The 24,363-nt window shown below is 30.7% G+C and overlaps 1 protein-coding gene across 3 annotated transcripts in view; it reads right to left on the bottom strand.

Moving 5' to 3' along the window:
• LOC124539797 (diuretic hormone 45) overlaps nt 1–24,363 on the bottom strand; it is a 55,948-nt gene that overhangs the window by 23,153 nt on the left and 8,432 nt on the right. For all 3 annotated transcript variants that reach the window (XM_047117155.1, XM_047117162.1, XM_047117169.1), the window contains exon 2: nt 696–738. In XM_047117155.1, coding sequence (XP_046973111.1) covers nt 696–698 — 3 coding nt within the window. In that variant the 5' untranslated portion in view covers nt 699–738. The remainder of the gene's footprint in view (nt 1–695; nt 739–24,363) is intronic.

Raw genomic sequence — 24,363 nt, 5'->3', positions numbered from 1 at the left:
GCAGTATATCTATTAATTTTTTCAAAGTATTTTCTGACGAAAAATATTGACAAGCTAAAGCACTTTATATTTTTTAATGAAAATTAATATCATTCTAGAGAATCTTTTAAGATTTTCTATAAAATTAATATGTATATAATTTCATTAGTGATGCATTGGCCCATTTACGTTTCCAATATGTCGGACGTAATAACTTGAACAATAATTCACAGAACGCTAATGAAACGCAAAAAGCTACCCAGGAATATCTCTACAGCGACACTGGGACCGGTGGTTCGTTTTTCGCGTTGAAAAATGTATGAAGCATCCGAAAATTCCTGTTTCTGAAAATTCTTTTTTTTTCCGAACTTTGACTGCGATACATTTTTATCGTTCGCGCCAGTCGGATTTTAAAGGTTATCCATCAGGCATCTAACATACAAAGTGGCTTGTCCTTTCAAGCTTCGTATCAAAATCAACAAATTCAGATCCGAGGTTTGGACGTCAAATAGTATCAAAAACAGTTACTTATATTCGTCGCAGCGTATTTTGGGTCTACTGGTAGTTAATACTTACATTTAAATATTAGTAACTCTGCCTCATATTATATATATTATATTACTGATTAAAAAAACTTTCGTGTATAGTTTTATTTTACTACAATAAATTTCCTCATTAGAGTGATTAGAAGTTATACTTCAATAATAGGTACTTACCATATTAACGGAGTTATTTAATTGGTGCGAATCGTAAATATATCTGAAACAATTAAATAATTTATAATAAAAAAACAGGCGAAAAATTTAATCAATAACGAATTGAATAACTATTCTGTAAGAAGTCACTTCGCATCTCACTCTAATTGTTTTTTTTTTTTATAATTATAAAATATAAAGACGTTTATCTCTTTCGGGGATACGGTGATCGTGTTTTGAGAAAAGTTCCACGTTTGTTTTTACAGAATAGCTTTAGAATTCAAATAAAAATGACCAAATACACGTTATGAATGAACAAAGCAATGAATAATATATACGGAATGTTCATAACATGTCATTGTTCTAGATTATTACTTATTTTACTGAAAACAAAACACATCCCGTCGAAAATAAAAACGATATTATTATTATAAGAACATAAGTCGTGTGTTATTAAAATCATTACAACATATTGAATACAATTAATCAAAGACTGCCAATGCTTGTAAACAGATTAAAAAAGTATAACCAAGTCCTGCTTGGCTGTATACGATCGCTACATAGACCATAATGATTTTGTGGTTAAGAAAAAAAAAAAACAAACGTATAAAATGTTACGAACAGGTAACTAACATATCGTATAATTTATATAATTTCGGGTATCATGTCAGGCTCTCGATGAAAAGGGAAATGATCGACATGACCTAATTCAGTCCGTCCGAGCTTCGTATCTAGAACACGGGCATTTACACTATAGATTTTTAATTGCTCCTTTGGTCATACGATATGCCCTTTGGTTTGTAATATTTGGAACTACAAATTCGTAATTGATAAATATTGATGATTAATTATCGACCCAGTTTCTCCCATACACGTTTTCAAGATACTTTATGTAACTTTTGATCTGAGATAAGTTTAATATATTTTTTTTTTTTTTTTGGTATAACATGATTAATAATGTAATGCTGGAATTGCGCATGTATGAACCAGTATAGATAGATAGATAGAATATACTTTACTGTACACCACAAACAATAAACTTTACATGGAACAAAAACAATAAATAAAAATGTACAAAAAGGCGGTCTTATCGCTAAGTAGCGATTTCTGCCAGACAACCTATGAATACAGTAAAAACTTTATGTCTATTGTATAGAATCCCCGTTAAATATTTATTAAGCTGTTGTTATAGTGGCAAGAGAAATTATCTGTGTATATGTCAACCATCTTACTCCCACAGTTTATAAGATACAGCCTGGTGACAGACGGGCGAAGTGCGGAGTTTTAGTGATGAGTCTCGTTTCCCTTTTGGGTAACTTTAAAAATGATAAAATCGATGACATTTAAAAAAAGTAATTTAATCAATATTATATATTTTAATTTAACTCAAAGGTAGCCTATTAGATAGAAATTCGTCCAAAGCATGAAAAAAATATTCTGGCTCTCGATTATTGAATCAAAATATTTCACAAGGGTGAAATAAATCAACGCGAGAGAGAATGAAATAAATATTAATATATTAAATCATATTGTTTCAAATAACATTTTATTTATGCTTCAATTAATTTAATTACAACACTATGAGTGCAAATTAGATTAATACACATCAATCAATGGTATCAAATCAACGCGTTAATTAACCAATGAATTACAAAATTCAATTGAACTCGTCAAATTGTTTAAAATAATTCAATTAACGTTGAGCCAGATTATCCTTAAAGAGTACTTTATCGTGATCAGTACACGTAATAATTATGTTATGATTAACAGAAGCTGTATTAACCTGCACAATATACATATAATCTATTGGTTTATTGGCCCAGTGAGTCTGAACCGAAGGTCATGGGTACATATTCATATTATCTACAGCTCGATTGTAAAAAAAAACGTCTTGAGCTAAGCAAGAACAGTTAGGCTACCATAACTCAAGATATTTCAATGAGATATTTGGTGGTAGGGCTTTGTGCAAGCCTGACTGGGTAGGTGCCACCCACTCATCAGTTATTCTACCGCTAAACAACAGTACTCAGTATTGTTGTGTTCCGGTTTGAAGGGTAAGTGAGCAAGTGTAACTACAGGCACAAGGGACATATCTTGGTTAGTAGCGCATTGACGATTTAAGGAATAGTTAATATTTCTTACAGCGTTATTGTCTATGGGTAATGGTGACCACTTACCATCAGGTGGCCCATATTCTCGGCCGCTAATCTATTAAATAAAAAAATAAAAAAAAATTGGCGTGCATACATTTTAAACGTGATAAGTTTCACGTTTTTTCTCTAATACCTACCCATTCGATCACACTCACAAAAAAATCTCTAATAAGTTACTAAATAATCTTATATAATAAATTAAAAAATAAATCAATCTTTGCTCAAATTCATCAATTTCTATACGTAATCTGTGCGTAGTTATTGATTAAACTAGACTTTACCATTAAATGAAGCTTCAAATGAAACACACTAGAAAAATAATCATAATCGGCACCGATTTACATATAGATCAAGATGTAAAAGCCGTTAAGAGCAATATATCTGGTAAATTTAATGTAACATCCATCAGGTTTAATTAAAGTGTGGTGTAAGACGATTTAGGAGCCGCCTTTAGGGTTGCAAGTAGGTACTATTAATGCATAATCGAGTCAGCGGTAGAGCTTTCAATCGAGACATCGTTGTACCTGATTGCCGGTCAATGGAACAATACGGACACGTACAATTCGCTGGCAGGTGATCGAATCTGCCATTGACACATTACATCCGAATCATTACACCCTCACTCACTCACTCACTCAACGCATACGTGTGAGCTATTATGTCATGTATAGCTGCGGCTATTATATAAAACTGATGAGTTTGTTTGAACGAGTCAGTAAGATTTAATAATTATCTATTGGGTTAGATCTATATGTTCATAGCTATTTAAACAGAAATTATTATTTGTATCTATAAACATATGAGGACTAGTAAAGTCAGAACTTGGGTTGAACTAAGATATAAAAAGAAATGATATTTTGTGTAGTTACAAATACATTTCAGGCCTGACTAATGAACTTGGCACACATTAAAATCTCACTTATTTTGTCGTATTTCAACAATCACATATTTTAATATTGAACTTGACTCTCATTTATATTTTTGATGGGATATATATACATAATATACATAAAATATCAGTGTCTCAGTGTCATTGTTCGAAAATCGACCATAATCAGTATCGACAATTTGAGAAAAAAAAACATATGAATAAATAGTTTAGACTTAGTAGCATACATCACTTTTTTTTTTATTAATTGGTGTTTGTCTCTCGTCATAGATATGCTATAAGCTTTGTCTTTAATAAGTTTATTCCTTAATAATTACGATCAACTTGTGGCCCGACTCTGACAAAGTTGAATTGTATGTAAATTGTATTTCTTAACAGCTCACAACTGTATAAAACTTGCCTGGAAGGCGAAGTTATAAGAGGAAAATGATTTTTTTTTCATTAAAGTGGTAATAAAACATTCACATAATAATCTATCAAACTTTCCACAGCGTAAAGAATATTTATATTGAAATACAAAATTATACTTTCTTTATTAATCCTTACTAATTCATAATAAAATATATATTAATAGTAGAGAAAAGTCTAATCAACAAAGTTATTTACGTAGTTTCTATAAATAATCCGTTTTTTATCACGTCCCTAGGTAATTATTCAATTAAAGCGCCTAGATTATTGGTACAATATGCGCAATATTATATTATCTGTTGCATTAATGGTATTATAGGATGGTCAATAACGCCATAATTATTGAATGCCGTACGTGCTTAGATTTTAACAAGATATAATTAGTGTTAATACGTGTTTAACCACCGATTATATAAGCACCTACGTGGCTGATTCAGTGTACGTTAGATTACTGTACTTTTCACGATAAAGATCTTTGTCAAGTTAATTTGGATTCATGATATGTTTTAATTATTATCTTGATATTTTACAATTTAAAATGTAGCGTTCTAATTCGACATGGAACAAAGTTACTTTCCACACACATTTAAACCAATCATTAAAACCACTCATCAAACTTTAATCCAATTTTCATCAATAATATATAGGTATTCCTAGGTATATGTATAATCCAAGCATACGATACCTACCTCGCCAGAAAAAAAAATCTTTTACACTGCACTTTAACATATAGGAGTATAATAATATAAACACATAATATAACAAATGAGTACAGTACAATTTTTATATTAGAGTAAAATAATTTATATTTTATTCTTTTATTTCATCTATAAATTTATTTCGTTTAAAACATACAACAGTATGTTAAAAGTCATATTTAATTTATTTACCAGAGCATTAAGGAAAACAAAATTTTAAATCATTAAAATAGATTTTATCAGTTATAGAAATATTAAACTTAACAACTTGAGTTTTTAATTGTGTTAAAAAAAATTGACTAATTAAAAGTAACTTCGTCAAAGTAGGTCGACTTTTTCGATCACGAAAGGGGAACAAATAATAATTACACAATTTATATTTTTTATAAGTCTGCGATTTTTAATGGTACCTTTGATTTAGTTACTATTTATTGCCAGGGTTTCCGATGTATGACATATGATACCTACATACATATAAAAAAAATTTGAGTGTCTGTTTGTATAATAGTTTATTTGCCCGAATATGGGTTAAAAAAGGTATTTCATACATTTACAGTGGTCCAAAGTTGTAATATTGATATAACTGCTTTTTAATAAATGCATATTTATATATATACGGTAAGTGGTAAACCTGATGGTAAGTGGTCACCATCACCCATAGACAATGAAGCTGTAAGAAATATTAACTATTCCTTACATCGTCAATGTGCCACCAACCTTGAGAACTAAGGTGTTATGTCCCTTGTGCCTGTAGTTAGTTACCTACCCACATATAAAAAAATATGGAGTGTCTGTTTGTAATAGTGAAATAACCGCTTTTTAATAAATGCATATGTATGTATACACGATACATACACCAAGATAGCACTTTTTTCAATTTTGTCAGTCTCTTTGTTCCCCCTAATCTCTGAAACGGCTGGACTGATTGCGACCGAACCATCACTGGCAGAAAGCTGTTCTAATAAGGAGTGACTTAGGCTACAACAATAACTTTTTAGTTCAATTCAAACGCACGTGAAATCGCGGGCACAACTAGTAAATAAATATCTTACAAAAGGACAAGATGATTATTGTATCAGGGTTTTTAATGTAATTAAAAGTATTTGTAAATTGATGTTTAATTTGGCTTTCAACTTCCTAACTCATAACGGACCGCTACTGAGAATTTTTGGATAAATAAATATCAATAACTTCTCAATTCGAAAAAGGATCAAACCCGGAACTTGAACAGGGGGCCTCGGGAACATTATAAATACTAAAAAACGTACGTAATGTACATTTATTTCATTAAAAACCAGCGTGACATCGAAATGAATTTTCATACTTTCCACTCATAAACTGACTTTAAATTATATGTGTCTTATTTACGGTGTACATGCGCACTATTCTACATAACAATGCTCCGAGGTTGATCCCATAGCTTACTATATTTCACACTTACTTTCCCGTAAATCTTTTTAACTGTAATCCACGTATTATTAAATCACGTAACACATACTTTATTCCGTTTTATTAGCTTTCAAAGTTTACGTTTCCTAGTAATCCAAATTGATTAAGATACACTTTTACAAATCTTTCTACTCGTATGCATATTTAAAATTAAAATATAATTATTAACAAAATTTCTGTACAATCCAAACTGCTTGAATTTGTATTACTTGTATAAACTTCCCAATAAAATAATAATGATTTCCAAAAGAGCTTTCTGTTAAAGCACACTTTGTTTCAACTTCTGTGAGTTTTATTAATTTCCAATAAAGTCGTTATTAGTCTTTAAAATTTGGCTCGTTTTATTGAACAAAACTAGAGACTTGAAAGGTGCGTTATTTTGATAAGCAACATACAACAATTTTAATAAGCGATCCCATCAAAGACTAGCTCGTGTTAACGATTAAAATATAGCGTACTTGAAAATTTCAATCTTAATTTAATATAAAATAATATCGTCAGTCTTAGAGAAGGGCATCATTCAAAGTAACAGCTTTTAGGTAGCACCTCGTATGTACTTGAAAGCTCTTTAATCAAACGTGTTTGTTGTAATTTTTATATACACTCGTGCTTTGTTAAAGACGGGTAATTAAAATAACCTTATCATAGACTGAAACGTAAAGACAATCTTTTTTTTTAACTCCGTTCGTTGTCTTTTATTTCGCGGCATATTGTCTTGGTTTTTGCGGAACGGCGAGTTTTTATTTAGCCTGTTGAACACGACAGCTTAGACTCTGGGAATGACACGAGAAAAAATATTTTTATCTTGTAAAATATAAATTAAGAAAAACTGTTTTATTTTTTTCTCAATGTCATCGTGGAAAACTTTAGAGTGTTCTAATAGTTTCATTATATTTGTTAAAAAATATTTAAAGTTTTATAATTATAATCATATTCGAAAATAACAAAAGATTCGAATTTAATCTTTTCCTTCAAAGGTTTTCATTCGAAAGTTACCTGTTTGCGAAAATACACTTTGAAGTTTTACCCTCATCACGCAAAATAGATTGAATAAAAAAAGTCAAACGCTTTCCTTAAATTAAATTTCAAGTATGATTGAACTATTTGTGGTTGCTTTAAGGGAAGCTTAATTAACAAAACCGAGGTGCTAAACGGTAGAGTAATTAATAGTCAATTAATCACCCTGTAATTTATTCAATAACTCTTAACGACTTCTGTTCAACCAAGCTAAGAAATGTTCTGTCAAACGCAATAAGCATTTTTAAAATTTATACGATGCTAAAACGTTAAAATTTCTATTAAAATGGCATAATCAATTTAATATATCTGTGGGCTGGCTATGATTTATGAAATTTAAAAATGTTTTTAAAATTTAAAAGTCTAACGCCTAGAGTTGAATTGGTCTCATATCCTTTAGGCGACTCCTAACGTTTTGAGCGACGTTTGTATTTGCATGATAAAAATTCCATATGAATCATTCAAAACTGTATGGGACAAATATTGGAAAAAAAGTTGCAATAAATTAACAATTTTGTAAATACGGATCGCACAGTTTCACGTAATCGAATGTCAGTCAGTCAACGTATCAATTAACATCGGACAAATAAAACTTTGTCGAACGACCGCTTAAACTAAAAAAAATATTCTCTATAAATGCATTTTCATGAATTGAATTAAAAATTCAGCTCAATATAAAAATTAATTTTTCAATTATCTTAACAAGTAATTAATGTAAGACCTTTTAATCTTTGTCCTATCAAATGCTTTGTATTCACTGTTTAAGCATTCGGTTCATTGCGCTATAAATCACTGACTGACTGGGATTGATTAAATAGTGATGACTATGCTCCGGTCAAGATTAATGCTGGACTAAAAGCTTCAAATAATCCTCCTACAAATTTTATGTAATTTTCCTGTAAATAAAAATACCGATTAGGTTATTTCCATAAATTTATAACATTAATATTTATTTGATAGAAAATAGATGTAATTTTTTTAATATTTTACGTTTTTATATGTTATTAATTTTGTGTTACTTTCTTTTTTTTTTGTTTTTGTTTGTGGTGTGCAATAAAGTATAAGTCATTCATTCATTCACTAATATTTTGGCGATAACAAGCGTTCAGGCACTATCAAGTTTATTGTGCAGCCCCAAAATAATATGACGTAAGTTGTTCACATGGGAACTCATTCGTATGATAATTTTATTACAAGTGCTATGAAAAGAGGGTAAAAGTGCAGATTATCGAGACTTCAAGCGCAAACACTAACAATATGTATGATAGCGTCGTAACGCACGCATTTGTATAATTTTTCCATTTGTAAATATCAAACGAGTGTGTTATCGTAATTATTATGCGGAAACTAATATTTGTTGGACTTTTCATGCTCATTTATTTTTAATCTTTTAATTAAAGAGACTTAATATATACGTTTTTGAAATATATAAAAAAAAAACAATCAAACATTAGAAAAGACCACTTATTACCAATTTTCGGAGTGAAAGTGTATCTTGACGATTATTATAGAGATTTGATATATTAGATTTTTTTTGCTTTTATTTGTGCCAAGAGGGCTTATAAAAATCTTAGTAAGATCATTTATACGTCTACACAGGCTGTCAAAGTTGAGAACGCGTCAAACAAAATTTTGGTCATACGTCCGTAAACGCGTAAAGTTTAGCGCGTGTCTTCCGTACCTGTCACGCACACAGGATAATAAAGTTGACGTTTGTTTTAGTTGTGAGCTGAGATGGCCCAGTGGTTAGAACGCGTGCATCTTAACCGATGATTGCGGGTTCAAGCCCAGGCAAGCACCACTATATATATATGTATGCTTAATTTGTGTTTATAATTCATCTCGTGCTCGACGGTGAAGGAAAACATCGTGAGGAAACCTGCATGTATCATGCATTATATATTATATGATTATAGATATAGATGTTTTCCTTCATTTCATCGAAATTGGAATATGTTCCAAATTCTCTCCTTAATAGAAGAGGAGGCTTTATCCCAGCAGTGGGAAGTTCACAGGCTGTTACTATTGTTTTAGTTCTCTTGTGATGTGACATCCTACCTAGACAAATAATTAATCCATGATCTATAAAATATAATTAAATTATATTTATATAATCCAAATAAATAGACAAATAACACACAATTTCGCGATATTTTATATGTTGTAACAGATAACTTATAGATAACAAAGTCCTACCTTTTATTGTTTAAAAACATTGTAAGTGTTTACTATATAAAACGCGCCATTAGCTTTTAATTTTTAAATCCCCCTCTGACGTTACTTTATAAGTGGCTTTGACGTTTAACAATGGAATATTTTCGTTACTAGAATATTGTTGATTACGTACTCTGTGATAACTAATAATTGTATATTTCGCCCGTCAAATCATACAAAACTAAATTATAATATAAAAGATAAAAATATAAATACAAATTAAGTATTCGTTAATTTTTATATAGTCTATATGATAAATTGATTCATATGAAATTAATATATTGAATTAGCAATAATAGAGTACTGAATTTCGGGCCAGTTATTTCTAGTAGAATTTACGAGGTAGCTCCGACCCTTTGGATTGTATTTAATCTTGTACACGACGATTCAAAAGAGCTCGTTGATCATCGTTGAATTTTGATTAAATTTAATCACATTATTTTTGCCTTTTTTTATTTTTATATATTTACATAGTGTAGGTATGCATTAAAAATTTTAAACATAAAAATTACACATTATTTTACTGTATCATATTTATATGAATTTAAAACTGTACAAAAGGCAGTAAAAAACAAGTAATTGAAGAGCAATATTTATCCCTCCAATACATCCAATATCGACTTAAATCTTGGACATAAAAAAAAAAAACAAATACATACATAGTTAATTATTCTACTTTTACACAAAAAAAACCATAATCCTACCAGTCTGTTTTGCGTGTTTGGGTACGTCACAAATATTAAAAAAATATATACATTATTTATTATTTTATTTTATTGTGTACCTACAAAAAAGGGGGAAACTTGATTAAACGTGTCGCAAATACTTTGTAAACTATTTCACGTATAATATTTGTTATATAATAATATCCTGTCGTATTATAAAAGTGTAAATACATTTTTTATTGAAAAATACGCCATACATTTGCAAGTTTCGGTTTTGTGTTCCCGCTGTTCCTAAAATTGACGGCATAACAAATAAATGTTCTTGTCGCAAAACCTACTATTACGTTCCCCTATAACATGTTTAACGTGTCGTAATAATTATTACGGGCCATTACATAAAGTAGCTTTGCTTTTATCTTATACACTGTGTCAATATATTTAACATTCGAGTAAATAATACCTTTAATCTCTTACAACACGAAACTATTAAAACAAAGTAAATTAAACTTTAAATATAGATGCATAGATGTGTGTTAAGTTTTTTTATTACTTATGACATTTACGAAATATAAATACTCGGAAACTACTACTTTGTTTGTAACTAGCAACCCGCCCCGTCTTCGAATGGGTGAAATTTTCAATATCCACCAATTTAAAACATATACTGGTATAACGAAATAAGCTCTAAAACCTAGGCAAGAAAAGCGACTTTTATCTGGCAGTGTCACGTTCAAGAGCTCTTATTAATAATTACAACATTCTGACTTTCATTCTCACATTTTCAAAATACTGAAAAACGTTTAAATAAAGTAACTACTTAATGCATTTAATGTTTAAATCAAGTGGGATATTTAGACACCTTAATTAATTTAAATTGATTAATATCTAAGAATTAATGTTGTATATGTTGTTTCAAAGTAAAAAATAAATAAAAACAGACATTAACAGTCTGAGAAATTTATCATTTCACATTACACATTATGTATTTTCAGACATTGAGTTATATACTTTCTAAGATAATTTATTACTTACGTAGTCTCGTTATTTTTTCTATTTAACATTCATCATCTATCATGAGAAGCAAACATATTAGTCATTACATTCGATATCATCAATATTAAGATATTTTAGAAATAGGTTAATGATTATAATATTATATGTAGATGGCTTTGTGTAAACCCGTCTGAGTAGGTACCACCCACTCACCAGTTATTCTACCGCCAAATAACAGTACGCAGTATTGTTGTATTCCGGTTTGAAGGGTGAGTGAGCCAGTGTAACTACAGGCACAAGGGACATCTTAGTTCCCAAGGTTGGCGGCACATTGACGATGTAAGGAATAGTTAATATTTCTTACACCTTCATTGTTTATGGGTGATGATGACCACTTACCATCAAGTGGCCTATATGCTCGTCCGCCAACCTATACCATAATATATTACATATTATAAGTGAAATATTTTAAAAATATTCGCTACGTTAAAAGTATATATGTTTGCATGCTTGTAGGTACTCGATCAAGCTCGAACTAGACGGATTATTAATTAATATTATAAGAACAATGTTTTTATAATATAAGATTATGTATCATCAATAGTAAACTAAAAGCTTAATATATATTCTTTTATATAGGGATGAATGATTCAAGCATAGAACGACGGACAAATGAGAAAATTAAGAAACTAGGAACATCGTGAAGTGAAATAGTCTCTGGCCGAGTAATGAAAATTAAAAGTGCATGATTCGATTCTAGTCTATTTTTCACTAGAATTTTAAAAAAGTTAGAATAGTTAGGACAGAATTCTTGTAGAATGTAACGGTGAACTAAATTAAAGTGCTCTTTAATAAAAACTGATTCATATTTGAAAATGTTTATATAAAAGAGCTAGCTGAAGCCGGAGCTTTGACGAAAAGCGGTGTTCACGCTAGCTGGGGTTGCCAAGTGTCCAGCTAAAGTCACACATATTTGAGTTTTAACAATCGCGTCTGACCAAATATGCACGTGTCGCATTTGTTCGGCATTTATTAGGCATAAAAAATCTAGAAAAATCGGCTTTAATTAATTTATACTTTTATATGTTTAGCTTGGCTACGCTATGTACTGCATACTAGGCATGTATGTATATGCTTGTGGACGCCGGAGAAACCACGTGACTATAATTTGTTTTTCATTTATACAAAACAATTAGTTATAAATGAAGGAGCTGTGATTTCCTCGTAACTATCGATTGAACTATTGAACTAGTCGACACCTGTACCACACCTCATGCGTGTTTTCAGAATAAATGAAAACTTGAAAGCTATGAGAATTAGAAATCAATGTATAATACAAAACATTATATAATATCCATCACTGACAGTTATAGAGTATGTTTGTTTATTTCACTCGGTTTTAGAGATCTCGAAGGAGTCTTCCTTTCAGTTTTCCAATGTGAAACATGGAGGGTCTCTCCGACATGTCTAAACGACGTCTTTACATCAATGGCGAAGACTCGTTCTTGAATCGGACCATTGCGCATGAAATGTACACACATTTACCGATACACAACTTACACAAACATTTATAATACAAAATATAAAGGAACAATGAAAGAAACTGCATCAATGATATTATCCGAAGTGATCTTCTTAAATCAAACAACAGCCTGTAAATTCCCACCGCTGGGCTAAAGGCCTCCTCTCCCTTTGAGGAGAAGGTTTGGAACATATTCCACCACGCTGTTCCAATGCGGGTTGGTGGAATACACATGTGGCAGAATTTCTATGAAATTTGACACATGCAGGTTTCCTCACGATGTTTTCCTTCACCGCTGAGCACGAGATGAATTATAAAGACAAATTAAGCACATGAATCAGCGGTGCTTGCCTGGGTTTGAACCTGCAATCATCGGTTAAGATGCACGCGTTCTAACCACTGGGCCATCTCGACTCTCTTCTTAAATGATAAAGTACAATACCTCACTACGATGAGCAAAGTTTGAGTACAAGTAGAACTATTTTTTAATTTACAAACTTCAATGGAATGAATTTGAAAAGTTCTTAGTTTTATATGCGAGTTTCTAGAAGGAATTCTGGTAACTCAATACTTCTAGAACAATAGATATACCGAATCACAAAGAAAACTTCACTGAATATTGAAAATACTTTAACCGAGAACGCTGTCGTGATCGGCGAAGAGCGCTATTTAATGGGAACAAATAAAAATAATAACGTAACGCTATTACGTTACGTTTTCGATGCATTTGTAATTGGCAAAAATCAAGTGGCAATTTTGCCAGTATATATATTTATTTTACAAGAATAAAATGATGACTATGAACAAATTTATTGAAAACAAGATACGACTGAATAATTACGGAAAAAACCAACCGTAGGTATCACAGATAAAAGAATACATCAAGAAACAAAAAGATCTCTAGACCAACCAAAGGTTGTCAAAAAATTATGACAATAGTTAAACATATTTTTAAATATTAGCAAGCGCATACACTTAACACACTATTCTATATTTATACCGAAGATTCCATATTTGAATAATTAAAAAAAACCACTAACTGTGAGTATTAAGTGTAATCAATTACAGGTCTTAAAAAGCATATAAATCCGTTGGTCTTGCGCCAAAACTCATTCCTAACACTCATTCTTGTTGGATTTTGAAAACGAGGGGATAAGTTTTGCGTATATACAGGTGCACTTCTCTGTGTTTTATCTGTGCAAAATATTGTACACTATAATACAGTCTGACTATTAATACTGAATGACTTGGCTGGTCTTAGACTTTATCATCATAATACGAAATGTTATTAAATAAATAAATATTACAATGACTGTCATCTTCATTTCAAAGAAATTTCCTTTAAAGTAATTCTCCTTAAGAGTATTTTGACGAACGAAATAAAATTTACAGTATCAAAATATAATATCGCTTTAGATTAGTCGGCCGCTTAATTAATAGGTAATTTAATATCAATCGCCTATATAATTGAATATTAATACAAGAATGTTATTAAAATGAGATAATACAGAATATTCAACTGAAAATGGCTTAAGGTCGTTGATTTTTTTTTCATATAATCTTATATAAACAGATTGATATATTTTTTTCCTTTGCAAACCCAAAGTAGCTGGCAGTTTTCGGTCTCGGCCGGACTCCAGTTGTACCGTATTTCAATACTATTTGATTATGAGGGATAGCGGGCACCTATGTGACACATAATTATGAGTACAATATATCTTGTGCAAAAAGGAAGGAACTAGAGAGTAAATAAAATAGACCGCTCGAAAGGGACGTAGTGTGACTTTGTCGTATTGCCCCAATAGCGGAGAGTGGTCAAAGATCAGACAGGACAAAGAATATCAGGAACGAAGAGCACACTTGGGCAAGAGCCATCGTAAGTACCGAGTGCGTCTCCCAAGATTCGATATTCTTATACTCGGTCCGGATCGCGAAAGTTGTTTAGGACCATGGGTTGGACGAGTTATATCTTATGCAATTGTGTGGTAAACACATTTTTCAATGAGGTTATAATTTACAACAACGAAATTCTTAATGTTATATGCGCTCTGCGGAAATCCGCTTATCTAATTTTAAATTAACTATACATTCTTATATATGAAAATGGTAGCGGATCGGACTGAATGTGGAAGGCAAAGAACAGAGCATCTTGGAAAAGGCCAAGTCCAGCAATGGATCACGAATATCTGATGATGAATTTATGTATTTGCCAAGATCCTAATCAAATTTAGCGTCAAAGTTTAACTTTACTAAATTCGGATCCCAAAACAAGAATCGGATATTCAACAAGTAACGAACCAGAATACAAACTCATGTCCCATTTAAATATCAGTTTGTTGATTTTTATTTGCATAATCCTGAGCAAATAACGAAATAAATGGATACAGTTAATGGCTGCGGTCGTGCCAAGTTGCATAAAGTTGTCGGACCCGAAAATAGCAACCGACAACCGGTCCAAAAGATAGGGGTGAGCCAAATAAAATACGACTTTCGAATTTGATTGCGCCCACTCGCAATCGTTATGTAAATTCCAAACAGAGAATTTATAGACATTCGGGATTCACAATATGTAAGGCATCGCAGATATGACATGTTTTACATTCACATAAACTAAACACTAAACTAAAATCCAAGATTGTATTAAGAAAATATAAATAAAGGAGAATATAAATAATATTGTTCTGTATAAAGCTTTATTTATGTTGAAAGAATTGGTAGTTAGTATATGATTTTAATATTAGTTATTTTTTAAATATGTAGATTAATTAAGAATTATTTAAAGATATGAAATATCTTAAAGTATTTTTGAGACAACATTAAATTTCGGGATGCAAATTCTATCGAGAAAAATTGACAAACTCTTGAGTTACATTACATACAATTATATATAATGTATATAATAATCAACGAATACTTCAGTTAAACTTATAGCTACCACCCATTTGAAATATGAATACTTAAAGAAACTCAGTAGTACCTTTAATGCACCTTACGTATTTAGATGTAATTAATATGAGATTTTAATTTATTAAATAGTAATTATAAATTGCTCTGTGAGAATACATGTTCAAATCAAATCAAATCAAAAAATCTACTTGAATCGAGAAAGCTTTTACAAGCACTTTTGAATCAATTAACAAGATTAAATTAAATCTAAAGCTACCAAAGGTTCAAAATGTTAATTTCATTGAGAAAAACCTGGCAAAAATTCTGACTGGTTAGTTTCTTACAATTAAATTATACATAATATTATAAAATCGTGCAAAATCAATATTCAGTAAATTTACTCCAGAAGATTCATCACATTTCACCGAGCAGTTAAGAGAATGTAATATTATTTTAATTTTTTTTAATAATAATGGGAGAATGAGGTCGTGCGAATTAAGGCATTAGCAGAATTCATTTGCGATGTCAGGATTGATTAATATTTTACAGCACCGATGTCTGTATGTAACGCTGTCTATTTACAGTTACCCGTTTGCCAGGTCGCAAAAAAAAGTTACATTTACCTAGCATATAATAACTCTTTGAACAAGTATTGACCAGCGTCGATTTCTCGCGTTTTACAATGTTAATAATTATTATATATATTAATGTCGTTACGTTCAACAACCAAAATTAAATGAAATATTTAATGAATTCAAACAACAATTTGTTTCATAAAACATTTCAGACGTAACCGAGTGAAGCAGAAAAACTGTTTCGTGCAGATCCGACCGGTCTCGTCTGACAGCGGTGACTCGTTATTGTTCGGAAAAAAATCCTAAAGACACATTTATATAACATTTTATTGAGCCTTCATTCTCGAGCATTTGAATGTGCTATAAATACTAACAATAATAGATGTTGGTGCACAAATATATATGTGGCAGATTTTCATACAACACATGCATATGGATATCGCCAAGCGTCAAGAATTGATGAATTATAACCACAAATTAGGCACATTCAATTATCACTGGACCATCGCGTCTTGCATTTGTGGATATCCTAATCATAGAAAAAGGTTGGCATTTTAATAGAACTTAAAGTAACAGTTTATACTGCATACATCCAAATATTTTATTATTATTTTAATAAGAATAATAAAATAAAATGTATCCTCTTCCCAGCTCCATCACTTTCCGGCGCGGCTTCTGCTTATAACACCTTTTCCCTAACATATAGCTAATGTCAACGCGAGTGGCGTTCCTCAAAAAAGGTTCACTTAGAATTTTGATGTGTTGATCTATTAAAAAGACGAAATATGGGGTTAAATAAAAGATACACATGAAAGATGTGCCCTTTAGCAATAAAATAGAATGGAAATATTAATAACTAGTTTTTTATTGTAGCGTATTTGCGATGAACGTATATTAATATTAATAATGCACAAGTAACTTTATCTCGCTGTTTCGTCATCACGGTTAAAACAAATGAATCAATAATGAAATTTATTCAGCAATACAGCAGGCAATGCAATATTATAATGATATTCGATATGGAGTTAGCGTGGGACCTTTGTAAGGAAGGCTTATAAATTACGGGATTTATGGGAATATATATTTGATATAACCGATTTAGACATATTTAATAGCGATCCGTCCTGGATTCGCACGGGTGCAATTTATTGATATTTAAATTGGTACGATAAATATTATTTATACCCAACAGTACTATGTAGCTCTTTACGAATAAAATGTAGTATTAGGTCATTAGGTCTGAAGATTGCCCATCTATAAAACAATCAAATTTTATCTCTTTACTTTTACTATAGATTACTGTTAATCTGTATATCTTTTTCGACATAGTAACATCACTTCTGTAATATTTAAAGTTATTCAGCATTACAGTAGCAATGTTACCATAATAGACAAATCCATTATAATCAACAATATTTTATAATTTACAAAACCTAGCGACCCGCCTGCGTAATATACATAAAAACCTTCCTATTAAATCAATCTATCTTAAATAAAATACATCACAGACAGCCGGAAGCTACTTGATTTTATACTATGTATATTTTTTCTATTTACAATCATATGTATATAATTAAACATGATTAACATTAAATTTAATGTCATCCGATCAAAAGTAACATTAAAAGTTAAGTTTTAACTAAATAGGATAAAAGTGCTTCTAATTTAGCTTGCAAGATTTGACCTAAGCAAACACACTTTGCAAATTACACAAAAGCATGTAAAAAGGTCCGTATTCTTTTAGAATTGAAGAGATCGTATAAAACATTCTCCGTGCTCAAAAGGCAAACGAACCAAGCCTTAAACACAATAACTAAATTTACAATCCTGTTAATTATTTATTTTAATAAGACTAAATTACATTTCGTTTAGAAACATTGTTTTTGGTATTGTTGATTAAATAATCTACACAATCAAATAAGTCATGTAGTGTTTATTTTATAGATAGTTCTCGCTCGCGGTTTAGAGGTTGGTTATCATTTGTTAGGCAAAAAAGAGTCTGTAAACTTTCTTGGAATTCAAGTATGCTTCACACAAAATTTCATCAAATTCGGTCAAAAAGCGACCGACAGACAGACCGAGTAACTTTCACATTTATAAAATTAAGTATAGATAATGTAGATTAAATACTACTTTTCCGTCCCAACTTACGGTCACCACTGGCCATAGATAAAGTAAGAAATGTTAAACATTCTTCGTGTTGTCAATCCTTAGGAATAATATAATAACGTCATTTCTCTTATGCGTTTAGTTACACTAGCTCACTCCCTCTTCAGAGAGAAATATAATAATTCTAAGTATAGCCGCTGTTGACTGCTGCTTGTCGGTGGAATATTATAAGTGGGTGCTAGCTACCAAGTGAAACAATGTTAATGTATAAAGCATTTTATATTATGCCAAATTTATGTTTGACTTAATTAAATTATTACAGTACTGTTCAATGTAGCTACATATACTGTTGGTCCCGATATATCGTGAAAATCTATGTTTAAGTACGTTTAGATCAAAGTATTACGTGAATGGTGACTTCGACGTTTCTGTTTCTCACGCATTCCAAATCAAACTTTCAGATTAGTTCAGAAATTCCATCTCGCCTTTGTTCCTTTAATCTAATATTTGTGTTGTAATGCAAGAAATAACAATTATAAGTATGCAAATATTTCTTTGTGCGTGTATCGATAAAATATCGTAGTGATGGGCACGTAAATCTCTTGTTATAGAAAAGGCTTAGGGCTCATTCGGTCGCTTGGCACCGCTGCGGGTTGGTTGCGGTTGCGGCGTAGATACATGAGGCCGATTCATTCTGTAACATGCAGCTTTCCTCATAATGTTTACCTTTACTACTCCACGAGATCAATCTACAATCTATACATGTCATAAAATTGGAGTGTCTGTTTGTAATATTAAAATAGCCCTTTTTTTCAATGCCTATGTATGTGTTGACGGTACCTACCAAAATAACATTTTTTAATTTTTTTCGTCTGTCGGTCTGTTTGTTTCGGCTTATCTCTGGAATAGAAGCCCCGTTTTTGACGTGACTTTCACTGGCAGATAGCTGATATAATGTAGGAGGATGTAGGAGTAACTTAGGCAACAATAATATATTTTTTTGTTAAATTCAGATGCATACATGGTCGCGTGCACAACTAGTTAGAAATACAAATCAAGCACGCGCACAGTGAATGATGCTTGCACTAATTTAATTAATGTGCTTCGAATTTCGAACGCTTGAAATTCGTACGAATATAACGAATACATCTTAAAATTTGTATGTATTTCAAGCATGTAAATAATAAAATTATTTCGGATGATATATTGACGAAAACCATTTAATTATATACAACTGATCCATCAGCATCGTTCATTGGTTTTTTGTGCAGAAATACGAAGACTTGGATATTCGAAAAAATAAAATTAAAATTTTATATTCTATATACTGTAGTAACAGTATATCAATATTTGATTATATCGATGAGATATTTAAGCAACCTACGGTACATATTCAATTCATCGATTTTCAAATTGTTTCGCTCTCTGCTAACATTTTCTTATTAGATTGTCATAATTAATCAAATGAACCCAATTAGAAAGGTCCCAAAGCTAATTTTTACAAGTAGGCTAAGCTTTAAGACTGCCTTGTCGAATTCCTTAATTTTGATGATAATATTGAAAATCAACTGCGGAAACAGACATGAGTTTGGCGTGAAAGGAACTAAGACTCATCACGATTTTATAAGTATAATTTAGTAAACGTGCTCTCACCCCAACCCCTTAAATTAGGTGATGGAAGTTTGTATGAGGCCTACACAATTTGGATGGACGCTGGAGTTATAAAATTGGTAGGTAGATTGATAGGGACTCCTTTTAAATATAACTAACAAAAAAGAAATTAGATCCCACAAAGCAAATATAAATTAAATCCCACCAAAAATATTATAATGTAAACTATTGTCAAGACTCCCACTCGTCGAAATTTTTTCAGATATTACGTAGGTCCCAGCTTCTAACTCTACAGAAACTACCTCTGCAAGGCCTTATTTCACAAACTAAAAATGACTATATAAGACAAGTATTATTAAATACAATAATTTATAATCGACGTTATTATATTAACAGTGAATGACGTCAAAATATAATACAAATTTATAAATATACATCCACCTTACAAAATTATGTCCTTGAAATAAGTTAACAAAAGTTAACATAAATTTGAATGGATACAATTTAAACGGTATTCCTGTAGTCCTGTGCATCATCTCTTAGAATTATAACGTGAATAGTAACACCGGGAAGGTGATATTACAATAAAATAAAATCTACGAGAAAACTCAGACAAGAGCTAGTCAATAAAATTGATTTATTATGACCAAGCAAACAGCTATAAATCAAAACGAGTCGTGACTCTAGCTTACTCTGCCCTGCACTTTGACACACAATACAATTAACGACAATAGTTCACTAATAACAAACGCGCACGCTGATTATGAACACAAATTTGATGGCAAATATAATAAATAGTACAGAATATTCATGCTATTTTTAAATATCGAACATATGTATTTTTAATAGTTACCAGCAATATTATTTGATTTGACTGTTAATCTGACTTTTTCGTAATTGTGTATTGTGAATAAAAACTTTATACTGGATACAAAACTCTGGTAGCTTGAAGTATAGTTATATTTACTATGTTGGATTTAACATGATGTCACATTGCCTATGTAGGATTTACTAAACCAACGATACATCAGTTGTCAAAATATGATAAGTGAAAAATTACCGTAGTTATATTTTATTTCACCGTAATCGAATGAAAAAGAGTTTCTCTTTGGCTAAATAATGTATCTCTTAACTTTTATATACTCTAAATACTTAGTAAGATTGTAAATATAAAATGTAAAGTAAAGTAAAAATGTAACTTATTTTCGATGTGTCATATTAATATTTTTAAAATAGAATATCGTAATAGGTATTTCAATGTGCATCTTAGATATTCAGAAATCGAAATGATTATTATGCATATAAAAAAAAACCATTCATTTTTACACAGTTTTTAATTTTAAACAGAAATAATTCTGTTAAATGACAACGATTTATCCGGACCTCCTTGTTATTACCTAATTCTGTCGCGAGCACTTTTTATCAGACCGGTAAAGTCCAGCAACTTAACGTAATCGGAGTTGACGAACACTCTTAATCTCAGTCTGAATTGCTACAAAAACGCAACATTTAAAGATCTGTCATATTTAAGCAAAGTACGGATAAAACAAGAAGGGATTTCTTAGTAAAAGTTAGACAGAAGATATATTCTCAAAGAAATATATTAAAAGTAAAATTTTCTGTTTTACTTTGACGTAAAAAAACCTACTTAAAATATAATTGATTAATTTCAAAATTTTAAGGCTACGTTTAAAAGAAAGTGTTAATATATGTCGTTGGAGATCGGCTTTTAACGTTTGAGAACGTTTTATAATGATGTTGAAATTGGTTAATTATGAAATTCTTAGAAAAACCTCAGATTTATCCAAGCAATATCTATGATACTATAAACCTATGATTTGCTTTAAAATATGTCAGTGGTACACAGAATATATCATTAAAAATTTACACAAATATATGCATATCAATGGAAATAATGTTAAAAGTTCGCATGTAAAAATAATTGTGTTGTCGAAAATTACTATTTCCGAGGTAATTGACGACGATCCTTAATCTCGTCTCGGTAATTTAATCAGGCAGATCCTGCGGGCATCTCTACCGGACATCATGTCTACCTGACTAAACAAAATTAAATAGGACCCCGCTGTATTTGAGGTTTGTAAAGCCACTTCACTAATATTATAGTCTGAAGTTGAAATATGACATTTAAATTATTTATATTACTTTTAGAATGGGGTATATTAATTATAATTATTTTTAGCGTATATATAAAAAAATAAAGATTAGATAATAATCATATAAATACAATCACGACATTAGTCATTTTTATATACTGAATAAACCTTAATATGATATATCATTTAATAATGATTACGAAAATAAATCGTTATTATTATATAATGCAAGTAATAAGTAAGTTGACCCTACTTAATATTCTAATTTTAAAAAGTAAGTTTTACTGAAACAATAATGCACGAAGGCAACACCGCAATTGAAAATGCATAATGCGCAGATCAGTGAACTGAACAAAAGATTTATAAAATATGCCTGTAAATAATCGATATTAAAACTCATTCACTGTTAAAATGTATTATTTTAAAATTACCTTCTTGGTTATAAATAAAAATCTGTTTACATGCATCAATGCAAGAGGCAATACACTGTGATGACAGATTTACGCGCCATATCGCCCGCGACAGCTGCGTTATGCCGAGTGCACTTTATGAACGATTTGATCAGAAACCAATTAAGATTTATATAAACTGATTTGGTATTTGAATATCGAACAACGGATTTTTTTTTATTTGACAGCTTTATTTTTTTTAAATAGCCATCTATTAGATTAGTATGTGGCAGTTTTGACACATGTCAAATAAATTAATATTATTTAAAAATAAAACATCATCACGCAGGTAAATTGTTTACAAAATGACATTTTAATCTGTTATGCGAATTAATAAAGATTTTTTAAATGAGCTGATTTGATATTTGAATATCGAATATCAGAATTCGTTTTATTTGACTTTTTTTTTTAATTTTCCTTCCCTGATGTGCAAAGACAATCTATTTATTGTTTTAGAACATTAAATAAATTTAAATATTTTTGTTTGTTATGGGGTCTCTTGTTTAAAATCCAATCGTCGGCTCAAATAAAGGATTGAGGATAGCTTATTTGCTTACTAATATAAATAATATAACATTCTATCGGAAAATTGAAAGATAATTGAATACCTATTGCGAATTAATTTCGTCGGAATTCCCTGATACTGGTTGTAAAATAGTAATCGTAGTCTAGTTTCAAACTGTACTCATAAATAACCATTTTGTCTATAATTGAAATTTAATAATAACATTGTGTCGAGTACAAAGAGATCAAACCTAATATAATCCATTTTTTTAGTGTCACGATATATTTAGATGTTACACAAGAATTAAATAGAATATTAAAATCACAGCTTGATTTTTGCGCAAAGTTAAAACATCGAAAGTAAACATTTATTAGGCGAACAAATTAAATTCTCGAAAGTTCTGTGATAACTGAGAGTTTAACTTGTTAACTTGTCATTCGTGCCATGGAGCTGGTCCAGTCCTTTAGATAATAGATTCAAAACATGTTCCCGACACGGGATTTGTCGGCCCTTATCTTAATTACAAAGCTGTCCAATGGGAACAATGTCTTCATTCTGTTTCACTTAAAGTACTATGGAATTAATAAAAGCCTTATTTAATTAATAGATATTAAACAAATTTGTCAAGCACCGCTTAATTTATATGTACAGTCAGACTAAGAAAAAGTTCGCCACCTTAAGTACTATTTACGTGTGCTCAGTATGAGCGATAATCTGCTTTACCGATCGAGAATGACATATTGCGTCGCAATGATGTGATATTTAGATTCAAAAGGTACTAAGAGTTTGAGACTTTATAAAGGATTTATTTTAAAAACTGACCAAAGTTTTCTTACTCTGACTGTACCTAATTTGTGTTCGTAATTCTTCTCTTGCTCCGCGGTAAAGGAAAACGTCGTGAGAAAACCTGCATGTATGTTATACAGAAATGCGACTCGAATTGGAGCAGCGTTGGGAAATTAGCTCCAAGCCTTTTCCCCAAAGGTAAAGGAAGCTTTAGACCAAAAGTGAGACATAAGCAGACAGTTACTTTTTACTTTAATGAAATTTGTTATTCTTTTTTTTTATTATCAAAATAATGAAAGGTCCGTAACGGCTGGGACTGGTGTTCAAAGTAATTAAGAAACACGGATAAAGTCACTTTAAAATAAAATATTTTTTTCCTACAACAGGTATTGTTAAATGGAAAAGTCTGATGTTATTAAAATGAGCTCGAAAGTTATATAAGTTTTTTATTTGCTTCCAACAGTTATTAAAGCATTCGTCTCCCATGTAATGAATTTATTAAATACTACATCTACTGGCCTTGACTACGTGCGGAGAAAGGTTGTATTTGGAGGAAAGTAGATTTAAAATACTAACTAACAGCACAAAACATATTCCACCACGCTGTTCCAATGTGGGTTGATGGAATGCACATGTGGTAGAATTT

Source organism: Vanessa cardui, chromosome 2 (assembly GCF_905220365.1).
Source record: "Vanessa cardui chromosome 2, ilVanCard2.1, whole genome shotgun sequence".
NCBI classification, from domain to species: domain Eukaryota; kingdom Metazoa; phylum Arthropoda; class Insecta; order Lepidoptera; family Nymphalidae; genus Vanessa; species Vanessa cardui.
This window is presented reverse-complemented; position numbering and strand designations above follow the sequence as displayed.